Source organism: Tarenaya hassleriana, unplaced genomic scaffold (assembly GCF_000463585.1).
Source record: "Tarenaya hassleriana unplaced genomic scaffold, ASM46358v1 Cleome13, whole genome shotgun sequence".
Taxonomy (NCBI): domain Eukaryota; kingdom Viridiplantae; phylum Streptophyta; class Magnoliopsida; order Brassicales; family Cleomaceae; genus Tarenaya; species Tarenaya hassleriana.
The window spans coordinates 707598-727460 of NW_010963495.1; the positions used below are offsets into that span (position 1 = coordinate 707598).

At 37.7% G+C, this 19863-nt stretch overlaps 4 protein-coding genes across 4 annotated transcripts; 2 read left to right on the forward strand and 2 right to left on the reverse strand.

The window, feature by feature from the left end:
* Positions 1 to 1277: 1277 nt before the first annotated feature.
* On the forward strand, positions 1278 to 7748 carry LOC104807839 (zinc finger CCCH domain-containing protein 19). The gene is given in 19 exon segments (XM_019201819.1): positions 1278 to 1819; positions 1942 to 2021; positions 3309 to 3317; positions 3320 to 3358; positions 3361 to 3491; positions 3788 to 4077; positions 4079 to 4656; positions 4751 to 4878; positions 4966 to 5022; positions 5130 to 5180; positions 5434 to 5504; positions 5672 to 5842; positions 5923 to 6100; positions 6102 to 6170; positions 6172 to 6268; positions 6271 to 6543; positions 6582 to 6781; positions 6980 to 7150; positions 7275 to 7748. Coding segments are annotated over 19 exon segments (3609 nt in total).
* Positions 7749 to 8281: 533 nt separating this feature from the next.
* On the reverse strand, positions 8282 to 9794 carry LOC104807292 (GATA transcription factor 3). The gene is made up of 2 exons (XM_010532507.1): positions 9080 to 9794; positions 8282 to 8988 (listed from the first exon to the last, which is right to left on the reverse strand). Exons 1-2 carry the CDS (start codon positions 9386 to 9388, stop codon positions 8476 to 8478), a joined length of 822 nt encoding a protein of 273 aa, XP_010530809.1. The 5' UTR covers positions 9389 to 9794; the 3' UTR covers positions 8282 to 8475.
* Positions 9795 to 13777: 3983 nt separating this feature from the next.
* LOC104807295 (SH3 domain-containing protein 2) lies at positions 13778 to 17507 on the forward strand. Its single transcript, XM_010532509.2, has 10 exons — positions 13778 to 14047; positions 14927 to 15049; positions 15123 to 15192; positions 15287 to 15438; positions 15763 to 15864; positions 16026 to 16226; positions 16341 to 16403; positions 16538 to 16693; positions 16937 to 17011; positions 17110 to 17507. The coding sequence occupies exons 1-10, from the start codon at positions 13988 to 13990 to the stop codon at positions 17224 to 17226; spliced, it is 1119 nt and encodes a 372-aa protein (XP_010530811.1). The 5' UTR covers positions 13778 to 13987; the 3' UTR covers positions 17227 to 17507.
* LOC104807293 (squalene synthase-like) lies at positions 17459 to 19439 on the reverse strand. Its single transcript, XM_010532508.2, has 5 exons — positions 18883 to 19439; positions 18226 to 18591; positions 18057 to 18138; positions 17800 to 17962; positions 17459 to 17715 (listed from the first exon to the last, which is right to left on the reverse strand). The coding sequence occupies exons 2-5, from the start codon at positions 18275 to 18277 to the stop codon at positions 17659 to 17661; spliced, it is 354 nt and encodes a 117-aa protein (XP_010530810.1). The 5' UTR covers positions 18278 to 18591; positions 18883 to 19439; the 3' UTR covers positions 17459 to 17658.
* Between the last annotated feature and the right edge of the window lie 424 nt (positions 19440 to 19863).

A 19863-nucleotide genomic window follows, 5' to 3' on the forward strand; every position in this document is an offset into this window, starting at 1 on the left:
GTAATTAATTCTAAATATAGTTACAAAAATGTGGTAAAAAAAATTATCCGTCTTATTTTAGTTGTATATCAGTTATATGTTAGTCGCAAAAAGGTCGCAAAAAATAAAACGAAAAGGGTATTTCGGACTTTTTCAATCGAAAAGTGGGTTAAAATTGAAATTTTTTTTTCTTTTTTCCTGGGGTGTACCTGAAATTGCTGCGACCCAAGTGAGTTATTAGGGTTAAAACCCCAAACGCTTCAGATCCTTAGCTTTTTCTCTATTTGTCTTGTTCCCATTCTCTGTATTCTCAAATTTTCCCCTTTACTTTATGGGCGTATTCCATGGAAGACGAAGCTAATCTTTCTTCGTTTTTGAATACTGACTCCGCTAGACCTTCGATGGAGTCGGTGAATGGGTCTGAATGTGTTCTTGATTCAAACGAATCGCATCCTTCGGATACTTGCGCTGATCCTGTCGGCGATGGTGCTGCCATCTCCGTTGGCGCTGCGCCTTCGGAACCGTCTTCGATGGTGAAATGGATGCAGAGGCAGCTAACTTGCCAAACTTCGATGGTGAAAAGGATTTTGTTCGGGGAGACGTACATATGGAGAAGAAAAAAGTCTAGTCCGGGTGGTTGAAGTCAGAAAGTCTGTGCGGCGGAATTGCTGCTGGTGAAGATGGTAATGACATGATGTTGATCCAGGGGGTTCCGAGAACAGAGTCCGAAGAAACAAGTGCGATGGCTGCAATGCCGGAGGAAGATACTAGGCAAGTTGCCCCCTTGGCTGATATTGTAGATGAGAAAGAGATTCCTGATGATAAAGAGCTAACTAACGTGGCTGGGTTTACAGAAATTCTTCCACAGGATAAAGGGTTAGGAGATAGTGTTCAGGAGTTAGAAAGCCAATTCGAAGAGATAGAGCCATCACAAGAGTTATATGTTGATGAAGAAGTTAAGGATGTGATGGATGGAGAGGCCAGAGAGGATATAAAATGTCAAAGAAAATGTTATTGATGGTCAGTGTAGTCGGGGAATCAAGACTGAGATTGAAGAAAGGGAAGAAGAAGAAGATAAGGCTGTTGCTGCGGAGAGGGAGGATGTGCCTATTTTGGAGATTCAAATTAAGCCTCAGGAGGTGGTGAAAGAGTGGAGGAAGAACAGCAGGGCGACGCTGTGGAGAAAGAAGATGTGAATATGTCCGAAACCCCGGGGGGGTGAACTGTCCGCAGATATTGCTCAGTTTACTGGGGAAGAAGGAAACGACCAGGAAACTGTGATGGTTGGTGCGGAAAAGATGGTTGAGAAGGATATGGAAGCTGGTAAATTGGACGCACATGTGTCTGATTCTACAGAAGAAGTAGAATTGAACTCAAAAAATGAAGCAGATATGGAGAAAGAAGGCCATGAGATTGCTGGTGGCGAAGAAGGAGAAGAAGTAGTAGAAGCATCTGAAAAAGTGGCTGAAGTAGATGAAACAAAGAATACTGAAGTTGAGGAAGAAACTGATATAAGGATTGGAGATGAGGGTCAGAAGGAGGTTGATGAGACAGAAGATATGGAAATACATGGAGATTCCGTTGTAGCTGATTTATCAGAAGGGAGGGACAACCAGGATGATATGGAAATGACTGAGTCACGGGAGGAGACCGTGATGGCTGACACAGGGGAGGAAGAGCCAGATGAAGTAGATAATGTTGAGGAAGAAAATAGGAGCACTGGAGGAAAGAGGAAGCGTCGGAGAAATTCAACACCCCTGAAAGAGTCGGGAAAGAAGAAAGAGGAAGTTGTCTCTTTCATTTGCTTTGATGGTGTTGGACTTTTTCTCTGCGACCGCAGGTGAACTTCAGTTGTAGTTTCTGTGACTTCAAGCAAGTAGTTTGCTTTCTTTTCTTTTCTTTTTTGGTTTCTATCAGATGGTACTTTTTATTGTTTTAATGCTTGTTTCTTTTGGGTTGCAGGGGATGCCCAAAAGCTTACCACCCTTCCTGTGTTGGTCGAGATGAAGCTTTCTTCCGTTCAAAGGGTAAATGGAACTGTGGTAAGTCTCGGTTATTCTTTTGTTTCTTTAATAGCTTAAATTAAGTGTGTGCTCATTAGTTTACGAATAATCTGAAAGTTATTTGGCAAGCCCACAATTTCTTTCTATGGTTTATTATGATGGATGTTGTTTACCATATATTTTGCTCTCTCTAGGGTCTTTATATCACTGTCCAAGGTCCTTAAAAGCATATGTTTCTTGCTGCTTTGCTATATGGATGATGAGATTCTTGGTAACTTTGTTTGAAACTTTCTTGTGGAGGAACTTTGCTCGAGTCCTTAGAGAGTAATATAGAAATTTGGAAAACCATTTATACATCCCTATCTTTTTTTTGTCTTTACCTCAATCAGATAGTTACTTGCCTTTAGCAGGAGCCCCTTGGTTGAAAGGTTGGATCAGATGGGCAGCCTCGTTTTAGATTTGAGGATGTTACCAATTGTCATTTTCTTCTGGCTAAAGCATTTCTATATATTTGCTTTCAAATTTTCAATTTGGTTTCTTGTTCCTGATTCGAATCTTGCTCAAGTGTCAGGCCTGTTGTTCGACTCCCCAAGGCAACTTTGGCAATGGCAACCATTGGATTGTTAGTGAATGGGAAAAGTCTGGTTGATGTCAAGGCTATGCTCACCCTTTTTATTTCAGTCATGAGTCTTTGAGAGCCAGTCAGCAGTGGTTTTTAGTTGCATTATATGTTGTTCAGTATCCATACCAAGTAGAAGTAATGTAATCTCTGGTTTCACTTATTTTTATTTTGAATATTCTTAACTGTATATTTCCAATCCGAATTTGTAAATTCTGTAACAGTGTTGTCTGTGTGTTCTTTGGGTTTCTCCCTCTCATTACTTCATTAGAGGTTGGCTTGGAGATGTGGTTCATTTTCATCACTATCATGCTATATCATTTAGGATATTTCTGCTTAGAAACATTGCCTGTTGCATTGAGTTCTAGATATGGCTCAGGACAGTTTTTTTGGTAGCACATGCTAACCATGCCAGTGAGATGAAGAGACAAACAATATTGCACAGCCTCTAGGCTTACTATTCTCCCTCATGTTGGTACTGCACAAGCAAAGATACTGAAGATAGTTTAAGATATCACGTCTGTTGTTTCAACTCATAGATATTGACATTCAGCTTTGAGTTATGTCATATTTTTCACAGTTTGTGTGCCTTTTCTCAATTTTTGCATGTGTTTCTCCCAATATTATTCCTCAGGGTGTCATCCCTGAAGGTCTATTCTCTAGTCTTTTGTGTAGAACCTAACTTTGTGTTGTATTTCCATGAATAGGATGGCACCTTATAGTAAATGTGAGAAAACTGCAACCTACCTATGTTACACACATTTTCGTTATGCAAGGGGTGTGCCAAAGATGCTATTTTCTTTTGTGTGAGAGGCAATAAGGGTTTATGTGAAACATGTATGGACACAGTCAGGTTGATAGAAAGCAAGGAGCAAGAGAAGAAGGAGCCGGTATTCTCGATATACTTTTTCTGCTGACCTTTTCTTTCTCTTCCTTAACTATGTCGATGTATTGGCATGCCATCAGGAAAGGCAGATTATTCTTAATATAAGTGCTACTGTAAAGACATATGTTATGTATACGTTGTAATGCCTCATGAATCATTTCATGTGTTTTTCCTCTTTGTCACATCAAGCATAGGTCTGGTGGTAATTCATGAAAACTGATGATCGGCATTCATTGTTTCTGGATGACTTGCAATCTTGCTTTTCTGATCTCATTTGTCTTCTGTGTTGTCTCATTGTAGGCACAACTTGATTTTGATGACAAAAGCAACTGGGAATATCTCTTCAAGGATTACTGGATTGATTTGAAAGCTCAACAACTATCTTTAACTCTAGAGGAGCTCAACCATGCTAAAAGCCCTTGGAAAGGGCATGGGACTCAAGGTACTAAAACAGAGACTCCCAACAAGATTACTTGTGCAGTTGATGGAAGATCGGATTCAGTTAGTCCTCCAAAAAGGAGGAAGACTAGGAGACAATCAAAGTCTGGTGGACAAATCCTATCAGCTAGTGATAAAAGTTCATCTGGTGAGTGAGTGGGTTTCCAAGGAACTCTTGCACGTTGTCATACACATGAGACATGGGGATAGATCTTTCTTACCTCAGTCAAAAGTACATAGTCTCCTACTGGAGTATATAAAAAGATACAATCTCCGTGACCCTCGCCGGAAAAGCCAAGTTATTTGCGACTCCAGACTTCAGAATCTGTTTGGGAAGTCGCATGTAGGAGACTTTGAGGTGTTAAATCTACTCGATTCTCATTTTCTCATCAAGGAGGAATCTCATGCAGATGACTTCCGAAATACTGTTAATGATACAGAAGCTAATCAAGTGGATGTTGATGAAAGCTTGGATCACCCAGCGAAAACTGGAAAGGATAAGAAACGCCAAGCACACAGAAAGGGTGGCGGTAAAGGACGTCAGTCCAATCTGGATGATTTTGCAGCAATCGATATGCATAACATCAATTTGATATACTTGAGGCGTAGCTTGGTGGAGGATCTGCTTGACGATATTACGACATTCCAAGAAAAAGTAGCCGGAGCATTTGTTAGGTTAAGAATATCTGGCAATCAAAAGCAAGATTTATACCGATTGGTTCAAGTTGTTGGTAATGTTTTGTCACCCATGTTACAGATATTTGGATTTAATCTGCTGTGAAAGAGAATCTCACTGATGTTTGTATCCTTTTGTTTGAAAAACAGGCGCAAACAAAGCTGCTGAGCCATATAAAGTTGGCAAAAAAACAATCGACTTTGTACTTGTTATATTGAACCTTGACAAAACAGAAGTAATATCTATCGACATTATATCCAATCAAGATTTCACCGAGGTAATATTCCCCTCGATGTCTGAACATCCCTTTCTTTTCCTCTTGCGATAATGCCATGTGTTTGTCTTACTACTTGCTTCCTGTTAGGATGAATGCAAGCGTCTCAGGCAGAGCATAAAATGTGGGCTTATTAACAGACTGACAGTGTTATGATTCATATCACTTCATGTTCATTGTTTCGATTGCGTCACAGTTCTTTCGACCAAAGTGATTTTGCCTCTTTTCCATATTCTAATGTCATTTGCTTACAGGGTGGAATTCAAGAAGAGGCCACAGCGTTGCAGGAAGTGAGAATTAAAAATGTAAGTTGGTTTTTGGTTGCATCTTTCATGTTGTTGCAGGAGGTGTTGATTTTGAGTTCACAATAAATGCATAATCTCTTTAGAGAATATACGCGACTTCAGTTCTATCATTCTTTTAAAGAGAGTTTCGAAATGATTTAGGGTTTTGGGTTCTGGGTTCTAAAGCTCGCTGGTCGTTTAAACATTTGAGCAATATGCATAATTTTAATGTCCAAAGGCAGTGTTGTAAAATTCTCTTTCTTCACGAATGCAGTTGCTAAATGGAGAGATTGTGCGTTTGAGTCATTTGCGTGATCGTGTAAGTGATATGGGTCGCAGAAAAGGATATCCTTTACTATTGAATCTTTATAGAGTTCTGTTATTTTAGTGATTGATTTTTTGTGCTCTTCTCTTTGTGTAAGCTTCTAATATGTCCATTTTGTGGCTCGAAGCAAATAATTTCATCTTATTTGATCCTTCGAGTTGCGTGAGTATTCCTTAATTATGATTACACTCCGAGTATGCATCGAGAAATTGCAAGTGCTGAAGTCCCCACACGAACGCCAACGGAGGTTAGAAGAAATTCCCGAGATATATGTTGATCCTAGCATGGATCCAGATTGTGAATCTGAAGATGAAGTTGAGAAAGAAGAGAAGGAAAAAGGTCTGTCAAAAACTTAAGAGTTTGTTGTATTCATTATCTCTGGCTTATGTTCCTTTTTTTTTAACACTTTCATTGTTTTGACATATTGGATTCATGTAGGAAAATTTCTGGGCCGCGTAGCAGTAGCTTTAACAGGAGAGGAAGGGAACCCATATCTCCACGAAGGGGAACATATGGTTCAAGTGATTCATGGGGTGGCACCATAAACTATGTAAGCGGGAACCGTGAATTAAGCAGAAACCTGTGGGGTAGAGGCTTTCCTAGTAGAGGGGATAATCCTGGACCCTGGTGGATCGGATGATAGGGCCAATGAAAATCTGTGGAGTTCAGGCAGAGAGAGAAATGCAACAACCTGCTATCTCTGAGAAGACAAGATCTGTTTCCCTGTCTGTGACTGGTTACAGAAATTCCCGTCATGTAGCAACAGCAGAGTTGTCTCCGAGGGTGGCTCGGAATCTTTACCTGCTCCTCCAACTGCCGCTGTGCTGGAACCAGTTCCCCAGATTAATGAATCAGAGAAAATGTGGCACTAAAAGGACCCATCTGGTAAACTTCAAGGACCTTTCTCAATGGTGCAACTCTCTAAATGGAACAACACTGGGTATTTTCCCGCCGACTTGAAAATCTGGAAGACAGCAGAAACACAAGCGGATTCCATTCTTCTGACTGATGCATTAGCTGGGCGATTTCAGAAGCAAACCCAGACAACTGTTTATGCTGGTAAAGCTTCAGTTCAGGTCCCTCGAGCCAATCTGGAGGAGGAGGATGGAAATCTGAACCCGAACTCAGCTCGACCACCCGAATTGCTCCATCAACCATTGAAATCCTGAGGAAGTCCCATGATACTTGGAGTTCGGGCAGAAACCTTCTGTCCCCTACTCCAAATCAGGCCACGACTCCAACAACCGCTGCAAGGAGGCAAAATTATGAGAGCCGATGGTCCCCGACTCCTGCTCAGGCATCTGTATAACCGACTGTCCAGTTGACAAATTCTTCTGTTCCGCAATCTTGTCCGAGCTCAGCTTCCAAACCAGATGTCCCCATGGTTATAAGTTCCAGCAGCGTTCGACCAGCCAGCCTCCACACGCTTCCGTCCACAGATTCAACGAATGTCTCGATTAGTCATCTTGGTTCTGCTGTGGCTCTTCCATTTTAGGCACCAACTGGCGTGATACAGGGACAGGGATGCATGCAAACCAAGAAATTAGATTCTGGTAGTTCTACTCAGATTCCATCCCATGGACACAGGGCTGATGCTCCATCTTCTTCCCAGAGTCCCTCCCCATCCGTCAAGGCTGTAACTCCGGGTGTCTTCCCATTCGCCCAGGTTCAATCCGGGTTTCCACCATCTGATTCATGGTATGAACATGATTAATAGCAACCAAAACGTGGCAACCAAAACGTGATGGGCCACCACCAAATCTATTTTCGGGTATGAACATGATGAATAGCAACCAAAACGTGGCACAAACGCAGCGCCAGATGCCTGCAAATCCGAACATGGGATGGGGTGGAACGAACATGAACTGGGGGTCTTCCATTCCCAAGACTCCGGTTGGGGAGGGCCTAGTCAAGGGCCACCCCAAGCGTATCCAAACCCCGGGTGGGGTATGACTGGCCAAGCTCAAGCTCAAGCTCGAGTTCCCGGAAACACTGGCTCGGGTTGGATGCAACCAGTTACTGGAAATCCAAACTGGGGTTCTCACAGTCAAGGTCGATCCCAAATGGGCCAGGTGCGTTATGGGGAAACCAACAGAACCAGAATGGAGACAGGTTTGGGAACCAGAGGGAAGGAGGAGATTCGGGTTATGGTTGGAACAGACAGTCTTGGTCGGGTGGGCAGAGAGTATGCAAGTTTTTCAGAGGAAACGGATACTGTAGGATCCATAACCAAGTCCTCAGCTTCTTTCTTGTTCCATAACTAAAGTCATCAGGCTTAGTGTCTGTATGAACCAGGGTTTACAGGTTTTAGGAAGGGTTTAAACCCATTTCAGTGTACAGCATCTCAGTCCTTTTTTTTTGGTTCACTATAACCCCTTTTCACCATTATCAGGATATCTAATCATCTTTTAATAATTTTTTTTTGTAGTGTGGGCTATTATGGTAGGGATAAAGATTCTATGCTTGTTAACCTTAAATGGTATGTGATATCGGCATATTGCTAATAATGTGAAATATGTGTCTAGTCCAAATTCAGATAAGCCAATATTTTGCTTGTTAAATTTGATAGATGGCTGCATAGTATTTCAGGTGGTGATCGGCTTAAGAGTTTCTTGCCCAGGTGGTATCATTGTGGGCAGTTCGAGGCGTTTAGGATCTTTTTTTTTTTCTCTCTCTTCATTGTATTTATTTTCTTACAAAGTGATATGAGGTCTTTCTCTTTGCTAATTTGCTTTGAAAAGCATTTGCATGAATTTGTCAATTTTATGTGATATTTATAGTCATGAGCCACTTCACATGGTCACAAATTATTGATGGACATGGCTGCTTCCACATAAACCATGCATTTTTCCCACTTACAAAGTATGCTTAAAGCAATTTTTTTTAAAAAAAAAAAAACTTACATCATTTTCAAGACCACTTCAAAAATCTTGATAGCAAGTTGTACATCACTACATTTAAAAAAAAAAAAAAAGTGGGGGTTGATTAGGTCTACCTAAGAGTAGCTCCTCCACCTGCCGAGTTTGACTCGGTCTGGTTAGCAGATGACTCATTCATCTTCCTCAGTTCCAGAACCTTCCTATGAACGTTCGAGTGAATCCCACTTGAGAATGTCGGGCTACAAGCTGGTCTATACTCTCTGCAAAGCCGACCTGACTTGTACCGCACGCCACAAGCGTTGCACAGAGTCTTCGGACCGAGCGGACCTGTTCTCCATTGCGGCGTGCTGTTAGCTCCGCAGTGACTGCACCTTCTTTGGAACATGGACTCTGGCTGTTTCGTCGGTCTGGGTTTAAGGAATGGCCAAATGGGTTGACGGGTTTTTCCATTCCGAGACCGTTTGGATCTCGGTTTAACCGGAACCCTAAACGAGAAACATGGTTTTCTACTGTGATGATCCCATCTTCGTCCTGCTTCTTGGGGTTTTCTTTCGGTGAAGATTAGGGAAGAGTAATCATCATCCATAACACGAGATACCCATTCAAGCTCTGCCATGTCCTCTTCCTGTCCCAAGAATTTCAGATATTTTGGTCAGAAAACCGACAAAGAAGCGAAGGACAATCAGGGAAACGAGAAAAGGAAGATGGGTTTTTACCGGAATAGGCCATTGATCCAAGAGGAAAGGCTCAGATTCTGCTTGTTCCTCCTGTGAAGAGCATAGAGAAACCAGTTCTTGTCCTTCGTCATCGTCATCATCATCATCATCATCAACACCTTCATGAACAAGGAGGTCGTCTTCTTCTTCGGACAAGTCGAGAAAACACTCGACAGAGAAATCTTCAACAGACGAAACTCGGCTCAGCAACTCATCAGACACCGCAGATTGCGGTGGCTTCGCCGTAGTTGGTTCACCTCTGATAAGGCTTGGCTTCAAGGCTCTTGCTTCCGTCCACTTCTCCATCATAATTCTCTCTTCCACAGAGTTTGTGTCCAAAGGGTCAAAACTTTTTCTCTATTCCTAAAGGCTATATAGCAAGAAACATTTGTATGTGTATCCACTTCCAAATCTAAAGCACAAGTTTCTGAAAGATTGGGTAAATTTCCCAACTTTCCTATCTACAAAGTGTTGTATTGCGTATAAAAAGCCATCGCAAAAGCCGAATTATTGCAACTTTTTTTCCTGCAAGAAACAAGAAAAAGGAGAGATCTTTGGGCGGTGCTTATATGCATACTTGTGTATCTAACGAAGAAGATGAAAACCAAAAAAAAAAAAAGGATGAAGAAAGCAAAAGAGAGAGAGAGAGAGAGAGAGAGAGAGAGAGAGAGCTTCTTGATGGGCAAAGACCCAAAGGCGCTGAAATAAAAGTCTTCGAGTATTGTGGGGTAAAAAAAAACAGACTCGTGGGCTTTCATAGTTAATGGTCTTATCCTTTTTATTCATTTATTTAAAAGCTTTTTTTTTTAAATTTATGAAAGAAATACTATAGAATATAACATAATATTTCTTAATTAATACCTAAATTTGTACAATCAGAATCATGCTTTCCTACCTTTTTCCCACTCACAATTTTGGTGTAAAATCATGAATCCCTAAAATTTCAAGATTGTGCTACTCTTTTGGATCTTCAATTAATTAATTAATGTTTGGTTGTGTTGAATCAATAGGATTATGTTATCAAAAAAAATCAATAGGATTATAGAAATAGAGCCTTCAATGCTCACACATCACATATGTTATTAAAATATTTATATATTAAAAGCTTTGGCTCTTTACAATTGATTTTAGCTTTATTTGTTTGTCCATTTGGTAATATACCCATTCCACAAAATCTAAATTTATCTAGAATATGATGTCTTCATGATGAATGAGTATTTTATGTTATAGGGGAAATCGCCAAAAAAATCTCGTACTCTTCTCAGATCAACGAAAAAACACTATACTTTTTTGCTTACCAATTAAACCATGTGCTTGGTGTGATTAACCCATAAAACCCCAAACTTTTAAAAAATTTGTCAAAACTCCGCGTCTGTCAACCCAAACAAAAATGATGATGTGACAATGACATGGCTTCCAAATCATGCACACATCATCATTTTCAAATAAAATTTAAATTAAGTAATTTATTTAAATTAATATATATACATACAAATTCACACATATATATATATATTAAATATAAAAATACTTATAACTAATAAAACACACATACATATCTACAATATATATATACACAATATATATTATAAATAATATATATTATTTTTAATATATATTATATATATTAGTTATAATTATTTTTATTTTAATATGCATATTAGTTGTATATATATATGTTGTATATATAACTAATATATATATACATATACATATTATTTTTAATGTATATTATATGTATATATGTTAGTTATAATTTTATTTTAATATGTATAAAATTAATTATAATTACTTTTATTTTAATATGTATGTATTAGCTATAATATACATATATGTTATAGTTATGTGTATATATGTTTTATTAATTACGAATAATTTTATTTTTAATATGTATATATATATATATATATGTGAATTTATATATATATTAATTTTATTTATTTATTTAATTTAAATTTTGTTTGAAATGATGATGTGGCATAATTATGATGATGTGTGCATGACTTGGAAGCCATGTCATTGCCACATCATCATTTTTGTTTGAGTTGGCAGATGCGGGACGTTTTCGGTGAATTTTTAAAAAATTCGGAGTTTTATCGGTTGATCACACTAAGTACAGGGTTTAATTGGTAAGCAAAAAAGTACAGGTTTTTTTCGTTGACCTGGGAAGAGTACATGGTTTTTTTGGCGATTTTCCCAAAATATATAAATGAATATAAAAGACTACGCAAGCGAAAATGCATGTATAGTAAAATAACTATATAAATGTGTGTGATTGGGGTAGCTGGCATGTCGTTAACGTTGATTCGAAAAGGGTTCGGATTAACATTTAGCGCATGATTGTAGAAACGGACGTTTGTGAATGATTGCACGATGTTTGCAAGATTGAATCTCATCCATGGGCCATCCGATTCAGGTCGGATGTCACCCATATGGGATATGATTGTGATTGTGGTGATGGCATAATTGCGTCAACGTCCGAACGATAGAATTAATTGTATATGTATATATGGTATGTATAACTAATATATATACATATATATATTCTTTTTCATATATATTATATGTATATATGTTAGTTATTATTTTTATTTTAATATGTATATTATGTATGTATATAAAATTAATTATATTTTTTTATGTAAATATATATATATTAGTTATAATATATATATATATATTGTAGTTATGTGTATATGTATTTTATTAATTACAAATAATTTTATTTTTAATATATATATATATATATATATATATATGAATATATATGCATATATTAATTTCAATAAATTATTTAATTTAAATTTTATTTGAAAATGATGATGTGTGCATGACTTGGAAGCAAGTCATGCACACATCATCATTTTCGTTTGAGTTGGCAGACATGAGGGGTTTTCGGCGAATTTTTAAAAAATTTTAGGTTTTATGGGTTAATCACACCAAATACAGGGTTTAATTGGTAAATAAAAAAATACAGGGTTTTTCCGTTGATCTGGAAAGAGTATGGGGTTTTTTTGGCGATATCATCTATGTTATAATATGGGTTATCGTCTTTTGGTTATGAAGGAAAAGTTATAAAATTGTTCGAATTATTTTACAAAATCATAAACTTTTTGCCCCTTCAAAATCAATATGATGATTAGGTGGATTAAAACAAAATTATAATCGAACCAACTATCATTTATCTGAAATTATTTGTATTTGTTTATATAAATTTAAGTCTATTTTGTAACTTTTCCACGATATTTATGTATCATTAAAATATTGAAAATTACAGTATCATACATCGGAATATAAATAGAAATATATTTACTATTCCCATCTAAACATGAATTCGAATACCCGATTTTGAGAACAGATTGTTCATGCATTTAGATTGTATTCGGGTTAGATTGAATTCGTGAAATCAAATGAAAACTATATATATATTTTTACATTTTATAACATATTTTCGCCCGTTCTCAATTAGGCATTGGACCTAAACGGCTCGACCATAACTTTTGTACGTGGACGTTTCGTGGGTCTTATCCTTGTGGTCGTCATAATTGATAAGTCCATTTTCATATTATACGTATAAATATATATATATATATATATATATATATATAATGAGAAATGTTACATCGTGCTCCATGTCACGGCCCAAATCAGCTCGTCTTGTCAAAAGGGTTGACGATTCACTACTACATGTTGGGTGCACCGAACCGAACCATCAAACACACGAGACGAGAGGATAAAATCATATATATACACACACACATAATGCAACCAAATATTAGCTCAATCAAGTTAAAAACATGCACATACGGAAATAAAATTATATATTGATATATAAGCACTGAGTTTATTGTTACTTAATGTTAAAATTAGTATAATATCTTGAACCCATATGAGAAATATGCTCCTGAAAATTAATAGTTTAAATCCAACTGAGTTTATTAATTTATTAGAATCGAATAATAACTGTAGTTCTACAGAAGACATAACCTAAAATTTGATTTAATTAATAATAACCCAACCTTAATTTATAATTTTTTTCCAACATGTTAACAGAAAGATATGTCATATGTATATGTCTATCGCCATAACTTCTTTTTATTATATAAATAGAAATTTCACTGAACCTTCAACCTATCACGTAACCTTTTTCAAAACAAAAATAAAATGCAAACATTCCAACTATAATTTTTACATATTTGCTTAAATTTTTAATAATCTCTAAAAGCATTTAGATATAGATAGTTGGTAATGAATAATGTCACATTCTGTGCAAAACTAAGCAGTATAAAATCACACGTAATTACAACTGAAACTCATAAGATTTAATTTAAAATGAAAAGAAATTTTCATTTTTTATTTTTTTTTAAAAAGATGCACAGAATTCAAAATGAAGAGGAGTACACGTGGCAGAGAGTGGAGCTAATGATTGCTTCAATACTGTGGGTCCCCGTATGGCTGCGATTTGCATAATCCATGCCTCCTCAGCTGAGCCAGCTCTCTGTCTCTCCCCGTTTCTTATTTTAACACTTAATTAATGGTTGATTAAAATTGTATTTAAAGACTTAATTAGTATTATACTTTATTTATGATCGACTAATTTTATTTTTAGCACTAATTATTATATTTTTTTCGTACACATCATTCAAATACGTGTAATGGAGGAAAAACACCTAATGTTGAATCATTCGCATCAATCTTATTGACACAACTCTAACACGGAACCTTCTTTCTCGGGCAGAGTCTCTGACTCCATTCTCTATTCCTCGGTTGCCACCAAAAGAAAAATCGGAAGCAGGAATTTTGCAGAGCTCGACGCCATTTCCGATTTCAAATCTCTCTCCCGCAAAGTTCTTCGAGGAAATCGAAGAAGAAGAAGAGGAATAAGAAGTAGAAATTCGATCAGGTGGAATGGAAGCCATAAGGAAACAAGCGACGAGGCTCAGGGAACAAGTCGCGAGGCAGCAACAGGTGAAATCAGAATCCTTTTGCCTCTTTCGTTAAGATCCCATTTAGATTTTCGGATCCTGTTCCTGATTTCGTTGTCTTATCTGGTGATTCTGGCAATTCACGTTTGTTTCTGGTAGATCATGTTGTTCTGATCGACAATTGTTCGACTTTTTGTTAGCTTTGCCTTCTTATTTCAATCAATCTCTTGTTATGGAAGCCTTACGAGAACTTGGATCTGAAAGTGAATTAGGGTTTTTGTTCGAACAAATTGTTATTACGAATACCTTTTTAGCGATCAGAGTGAAATCTATATTCGGTTATGCTTGGACAAAATTATGTTTTGACACTTTTTTTCTTCTGATCTGTGAGAGTTTCGATCCGATAGCAGAAAATTGGACATTAATTGGATCTTGTAGAAACTGAATGATTGCATGATGTCCTGTGATAAGGTAAACTCAAACGTGGCTGATGAATTGTGGATTTGTGGTGCATAGACATGTTTGTTGGCTTATATCTGTTCCGTTATCAGCTGCGAGGTCTTGCATTCGTTGGTCGTGGATTAGCATCTTCGGCGGTTGAGTGAGGACTATGAAAACTGTTTCCTTGCAATCTAATGAATATGCATATTAGATGAGCTTTCCGGTTACTCTACAATCATGGTGAACATAGCGCATAATCGACTTTTTGTCTGATGTTTTGGTGTAAATTCTTCACAGATTAATAGTGGGGCTTTATTTTAACCATCAAAACTTGACTTTGGGATCAACATTGTATATATTTCATATCTCCAAAATTGTGTAGTTTAGTTAGCTATAAGTTCAAAGATATGGGAGCCTTGAGTGTTTTTAACAGGCATTGAGGTTGATAAGTACACTGACTCTGTTTTATGTAACTGTTAAGGCTGTCCTCAAGCAGTTTGGAGGAGGTGGATATGGTGGGTCTGACTCTGTTATAACCGATGAGGCAGAACTCCAGCAGCATCATAAACTAGAAAAGCTTTACATATCTACACGTGCTGCTAAGGTTTTTAACCTTTCATCAGTTTGCATGTTTGCTATCAATTGGGTGTAATCTCATGAAAGTTGTCCCTTTTCAGCATTATCAAAGAGATATTGTCCGTGGTGTGGAAGGATATATAGTGACTGGGTCCAAACAAGTGGAAATAGGTGATTTGATGTCCCTTTAGTGTTATTCTTCAGTTGGTTATGATGACTGTTACAGACTGGAGGTGACCTTCCATGTGTACGTTTGGTTAAACAGGAACAAAATTATCTGAGGATAGCAGGAAATATGGTTCTGAGAGTACATGTACAAATGGTAATGCATTATCTAGGGCTGCATTGAACTATGGACGTGCTCGGGCACAGATGGAGAAAGAACGTGGAAATATGTTGAAAGCTCTTGGTACACAGGTTGGTCGTTTGGTTCATTTTTTTCAGAAAAGAAAAGTCTTTAAAAATGTGGTGACAAAAATCCATAAAATATTTGAACTTCTCTGCCCAATTCATATCGTGTACGTGTCAAATAACATTCAGACAGAGAGACATATTGAGGGGAGGGGAGCTGTCATGTGAGGAAAACTAATTTTACTTCTATGCTAACATATGTTTCTTATCATGTATCTAATACTTCCAGATCTGAGCTAGTGTCATGAAGTTCCTGAGGTTATTTCTTTTATCATGGTTTGGTTTCTCTATTGACTTCTTTGGTATCGTGTTTAATTCTGAAATCATTAGGTCGCTGAGCCATTAAGGGCAATGGTGTTGGGAGCACCATTGGAGGATGCAAGACATCTTGCTCAGCGTTATGACAGATTACGTCAAGAAGCTGAAGCTCAGGTACCAGAAAAGATTGTTAGGAAGCAGTTTTATATCATATATAACATATTATCTGCTCTGCTAGAAAAATCTAGCTTTCTTTCTAGTTGTAGAATTAGCTGCTGAATTTTAGTTAGCATATAACTGTCTTCTACTTCTACTTTCTCTTTGAACTCGAACAGGCTACTGAAGTTGCGAGACGCCAAGCCAAGGCGAGGGAATCGCAGGGAAATCCTGATGCCTTGATGAAACTGGAATCTGCTGAAGCAAAACTTCAAGACCTTAAATCGAATATGACAATACTGGGGAAAGAGGCTGCTGCTGCTTTGGCTGCTGTTGAAGCTCAACAACAGAGATTGACTCTTCAGCGACTCGTAGCAATGGTAGTATGGTTGTTCTTGATCTTTATTTTGGTGTAAGGTTTATAATTTGCTTATCCATATTTTCTGTAATCAGCAACGAGACCACTATATACCGTTCACTCTTATTCTCTTTAGGTTGAAGCTGAACGTGCTTACCATCAAAGGGTCCTCCAAATACTTGATCAGCTTGAAAATGAGGCCAGTCTCCATAGCATTAAGCTTCTTCAACTTTTTTTTCTGCACTTCTATTGTTCGGATCGAAATCATTAATCATTGGTTAGATTTGTTAGTCAAGTAACAGCAAAACTGGTTGTTTGTTTTCTCACCCGCAGATGGTATCTGAGAGGCAACGTATTGAAGCCCCTTCTACGCCCTCAAGTGCAGATAATACACCACCTCCTCCATCGTACGAGGAAGCTAATAATGGAGTGTATGCATCTCATACGCAAGACACATCCACAGATAGCATGGGTTACTTCCTAGGAGAGGTTTGCTCTTCTTCTAGATGTTTTCTAATGATTGTTGCCTTTATCTAGCGGATTATTACAAGATTGTCGTGTAAGAAAAATGGCATTAAAGTTCTTTAAAAAAAAGATATGGTAAGTTGATGATTTATTGAATGTCGTGGCAGGCTCTGATTAACTCAGAGTGAAGATATATGCACCACTCGGTTCCTTTTTGTTTCTTTCTCGTTACGTGTTTCATCAAATCGTCATTTCCCCAATTTTCAGGTCTTGTTCCCGTATCAAGGCGTGACCAATGTCGAGCTCAGTCTATCGGCCGGTGACTACATTGTTGTCAGAAAGGTTTGCTGGAAAACCCGGATACGATATAACCTAGTCTCCTGTAGTTAAAAAAAAGGGACTGCTCTTTTTCCGTTAAACGGTCCCCGTGATTTGGTCAGGTGACAAGCAGCGGGTGGGCTGAAGGAGAGTGCAAAGGGAAAGCCGGGTGGTTCCCTTACGAATACATCGAAAGACGGGAACGTGTTCTTGCTAGCAAAGTGGCTGAAGTCTTTTGAGATTTTGGAGGATCATCAGTTTCCTTTGTGTTTTTCATGTTTCTTGTAGGAAAAAAAAAAGACAAAGAGACAGAAGTAAAAGGCAAAAAGCACAGTCTTTTGGCATAACCTCTCTTATTCACATGTGAATACACTTTGTTGTTCGTCCATTTTTTTTTTTTGTGGCATTTTTCCTAAACCTTGGACTTACACAGATACTAAATTTTTCTTACACTTTGTAGTTCCATGTCACTGTTGGTTTACATGTTATATCATTATATGAATGAATTTTGTAAGATGAATACACTCAAAGATGGTAATGGTATGGTTTTTCATCATTTGATGCTATCTTCTTCGTATTACAACTACAGTCCAGTTACTCAACTCATTGGTAATCCATCCGATACCCTGAATCGTCGATCTTCTGCCACAAAAGCAGAGAGAGATGACATTTTACATTGGTTGTACCGTCTGTCGGTTTGCTTTGGGATATGCAGAGACAATGGCCATCTGCAACGGATTAGAGCAGTTGAAATATTTCAACGAGTTTTTCAACGGATCTCAGATTAGAGATTGAAAGTGAAGCATACGCACCTCAGGCCTGTCGATATATTTGCCCCATATCCGGCGCGGCCAAAACATGCGTGGCTTCGGAATCTCGTTGATGTCCTCGAGGTAATCACGAACCTCGTTGCAAAGGAACTTGGCCATTCCCGCACCCATTCTTAGAGTGGTATCCTCTATAGCCTCTTGATACCTTTTATTACATACATACGACAAAACTACGTTAGGGGACAGAACCAAAAAAATAAACATTAGGAATCTAAATGAAGCTTGGACCGATTCAATACGTAAATTGACCAAACATGAAAATAGAGGCTGCTGAGACATGGTGGAATTGATCCATCAGAACCTTGTCGTCCTTCGTACCACCTAAGCAAACCAAAAAAGGTTCAAATGACGAGAACGACGATATATATATATGCAATATAACAAAGAACTCATCATCATGAGACATGCATGAGAAGTGCCAGCCACGGTCGCATATGTGACGATGGAACTGTATCAGCATGGCAACCTTGGCATCATTCGGTATGCTCTTATCATCCTCTGCATCATACTGTACACACACACAAAATAATTGGAAAGTCTCTCTTCTTTCAAAGATGCTATATATTATTATAAATATCTGTTAGGGTTTTATCTAGGGTTTCTAGATGTAAAATCACCGAGTACCCAATATGTACAGAACGTATATATATAATGTAGAGTACATATAAGGAAAAAAGGTTAAGGTTACATAACCATTTCTTCATGTTTTGGAAATGGCAAGAGACACTAACCAATGGTGTCCAGGGCACGGAGAACCAGGTAGAACACACATACCTACAAATTAAAATAATTACCAAAAATCAAATAAGTCATGCAAAATTCTTTTTTTTTTATAATGAGGTTGGAATCAATATTTAAATACGTAATTAATTGCTTCTCTCCCTTCCACGACTGAGTGAAATCAAATCCAAAATCAAAATTTTAGAATGATTTTGTGACCTCTCGACCATTAAATCATCTCGACCATATTGGGATGCTTGGACAGAATTAGAAAAAGGATGATCTTGTGGTTAATATATGTGTGTATATGTCTCTCTCTCTCTATATATATGGGGGGATACGTACGGCGTCGATCGCGGAGCAGGGGACCGAGTTATTGGATAACGAGAGAGAAGCTTCGAGAAACCTTGGGAAGAATGGAGAAGCAGAATCCCCAATGGCTCTCCCGTGGGATCAGCTTCTCCGCTCTCTTCGCAGCCATTCTCAGCTTCAGGATCGGATAAATTTCATCTGGGTGTCTCAGAATCTCTCTCATACTCTCCATTTTTTTTCCGATCTCCGGATATATATTCCGATGGATTCTTCTTTGTTTTTGCATGCACACAAGAATATAAAAACACCCTTTTAAAGAAATGCCCGGTCTTTGTGTGTGTGTATATATATATATATACGGGGACCAAAACACCTTTAATTCTATTAAATTGTACGAACAACCCAACCGCCACCCAAACGCCCTCTTGTTATCCTTCCATCTAGATATTGTTGAATTTAAGTAATTGGTATTTTTATGTATAGCCAAATATCATCTTTGTATATTCGTTGAATAACAACTAGTCTGGGATAGTGGGATTGATTAATATGTCTTTAATGGACCGTTTGACTTCAAAACATCTCTTTTTTCCTATGCAAGAGCGGAAACGTTTTTTTTTTGTTTGACTTTATCTCTTCTTTAATCCAAATAAATCGAACCCTTAAACTCTATGGATTTCTCGATTTAAACTTAATTTATGTTGCAATAAACCTCTTTGCATCTACTTATTTTTTTAGATGAGCTGCTATCGTTTCTTCTTCTTCAATGCATGTACCATCTCTCTTATTCGTGTGAAAAGAATATTGAAACACACCCAACAGTTAGTGGTCTAATAGTTGAGAACTGACACTTTAAGGTACTGGGTTCGATTCTATCGATGGGGAGAGATGTAATTCTTGGACCAAAATGATTTATAACAAAGACTAACCACGGATCTAGGGTGAATATAGTCGGAGTGAAACCTCAGAGAACCATTCTGATTATCAAAAAAAATATCGATTTTTTTTTTGTTTGAC

Bases quoted from the DNA above. Each gene is read 5' to 3' on its own strand.
- LOC104807295 (XM_010532509.2), top strand. From the start codon at position 13,988: ATGGAAGCCATAAGGAAACAAGCGACGAGGCTCAGGGAACAAGTCGCG. The intron at 15,193-15,286 runs GTGATTTGATGT...TTGGTTAAACAG, and splicing joins GTCCAAACAAGTGGAAATAG to GAACAAAATTATCTGAGGAT. The intron at 15,865-16,025 runs GTACCAGAAAAG...GAACTCGAACAG, and splicing joins GTCAAGAAGCTGAAGCTCAG to GCTACTGAAGTTGCGAGACG.
- LOC104807293 (XM_010532508.2), bottom strand. From the start codon at position 18,277: ATGCTGATACAGTTCCATCGTCACATATGCGACCGTGGCTGGCACTTC. The intron at 18,139-18,225 runs GCATGTCTCATG...TGGTTTGCTTAG, and splicing joins CCGTGGCTGGCACTTCTCAT to GTGGTACGAAGGACGACAAG. The intron at 17,963-18,056 runs GTATTGAATCGG...ATGTAATAAAAG, and splicing joins TTCATGTTTGGTCAATTTAC to GTATCAAGAGGCTATAGAGG.
- LOC104807292 (XM_010532507.1), bottom strand. From the start codon at position 9,388: ATGATGGAGAAGTGGACGGAAGCAAGAGCCTTGAAGCCAAGCCTTATC. The intron at 8,989-9,079 runs GTAAAAACCCAT...TTCTTGGGACAG, and splicing joins TGGATCAATGGCCTATTCCG to GAAGAGGACATGGCAGAGCT.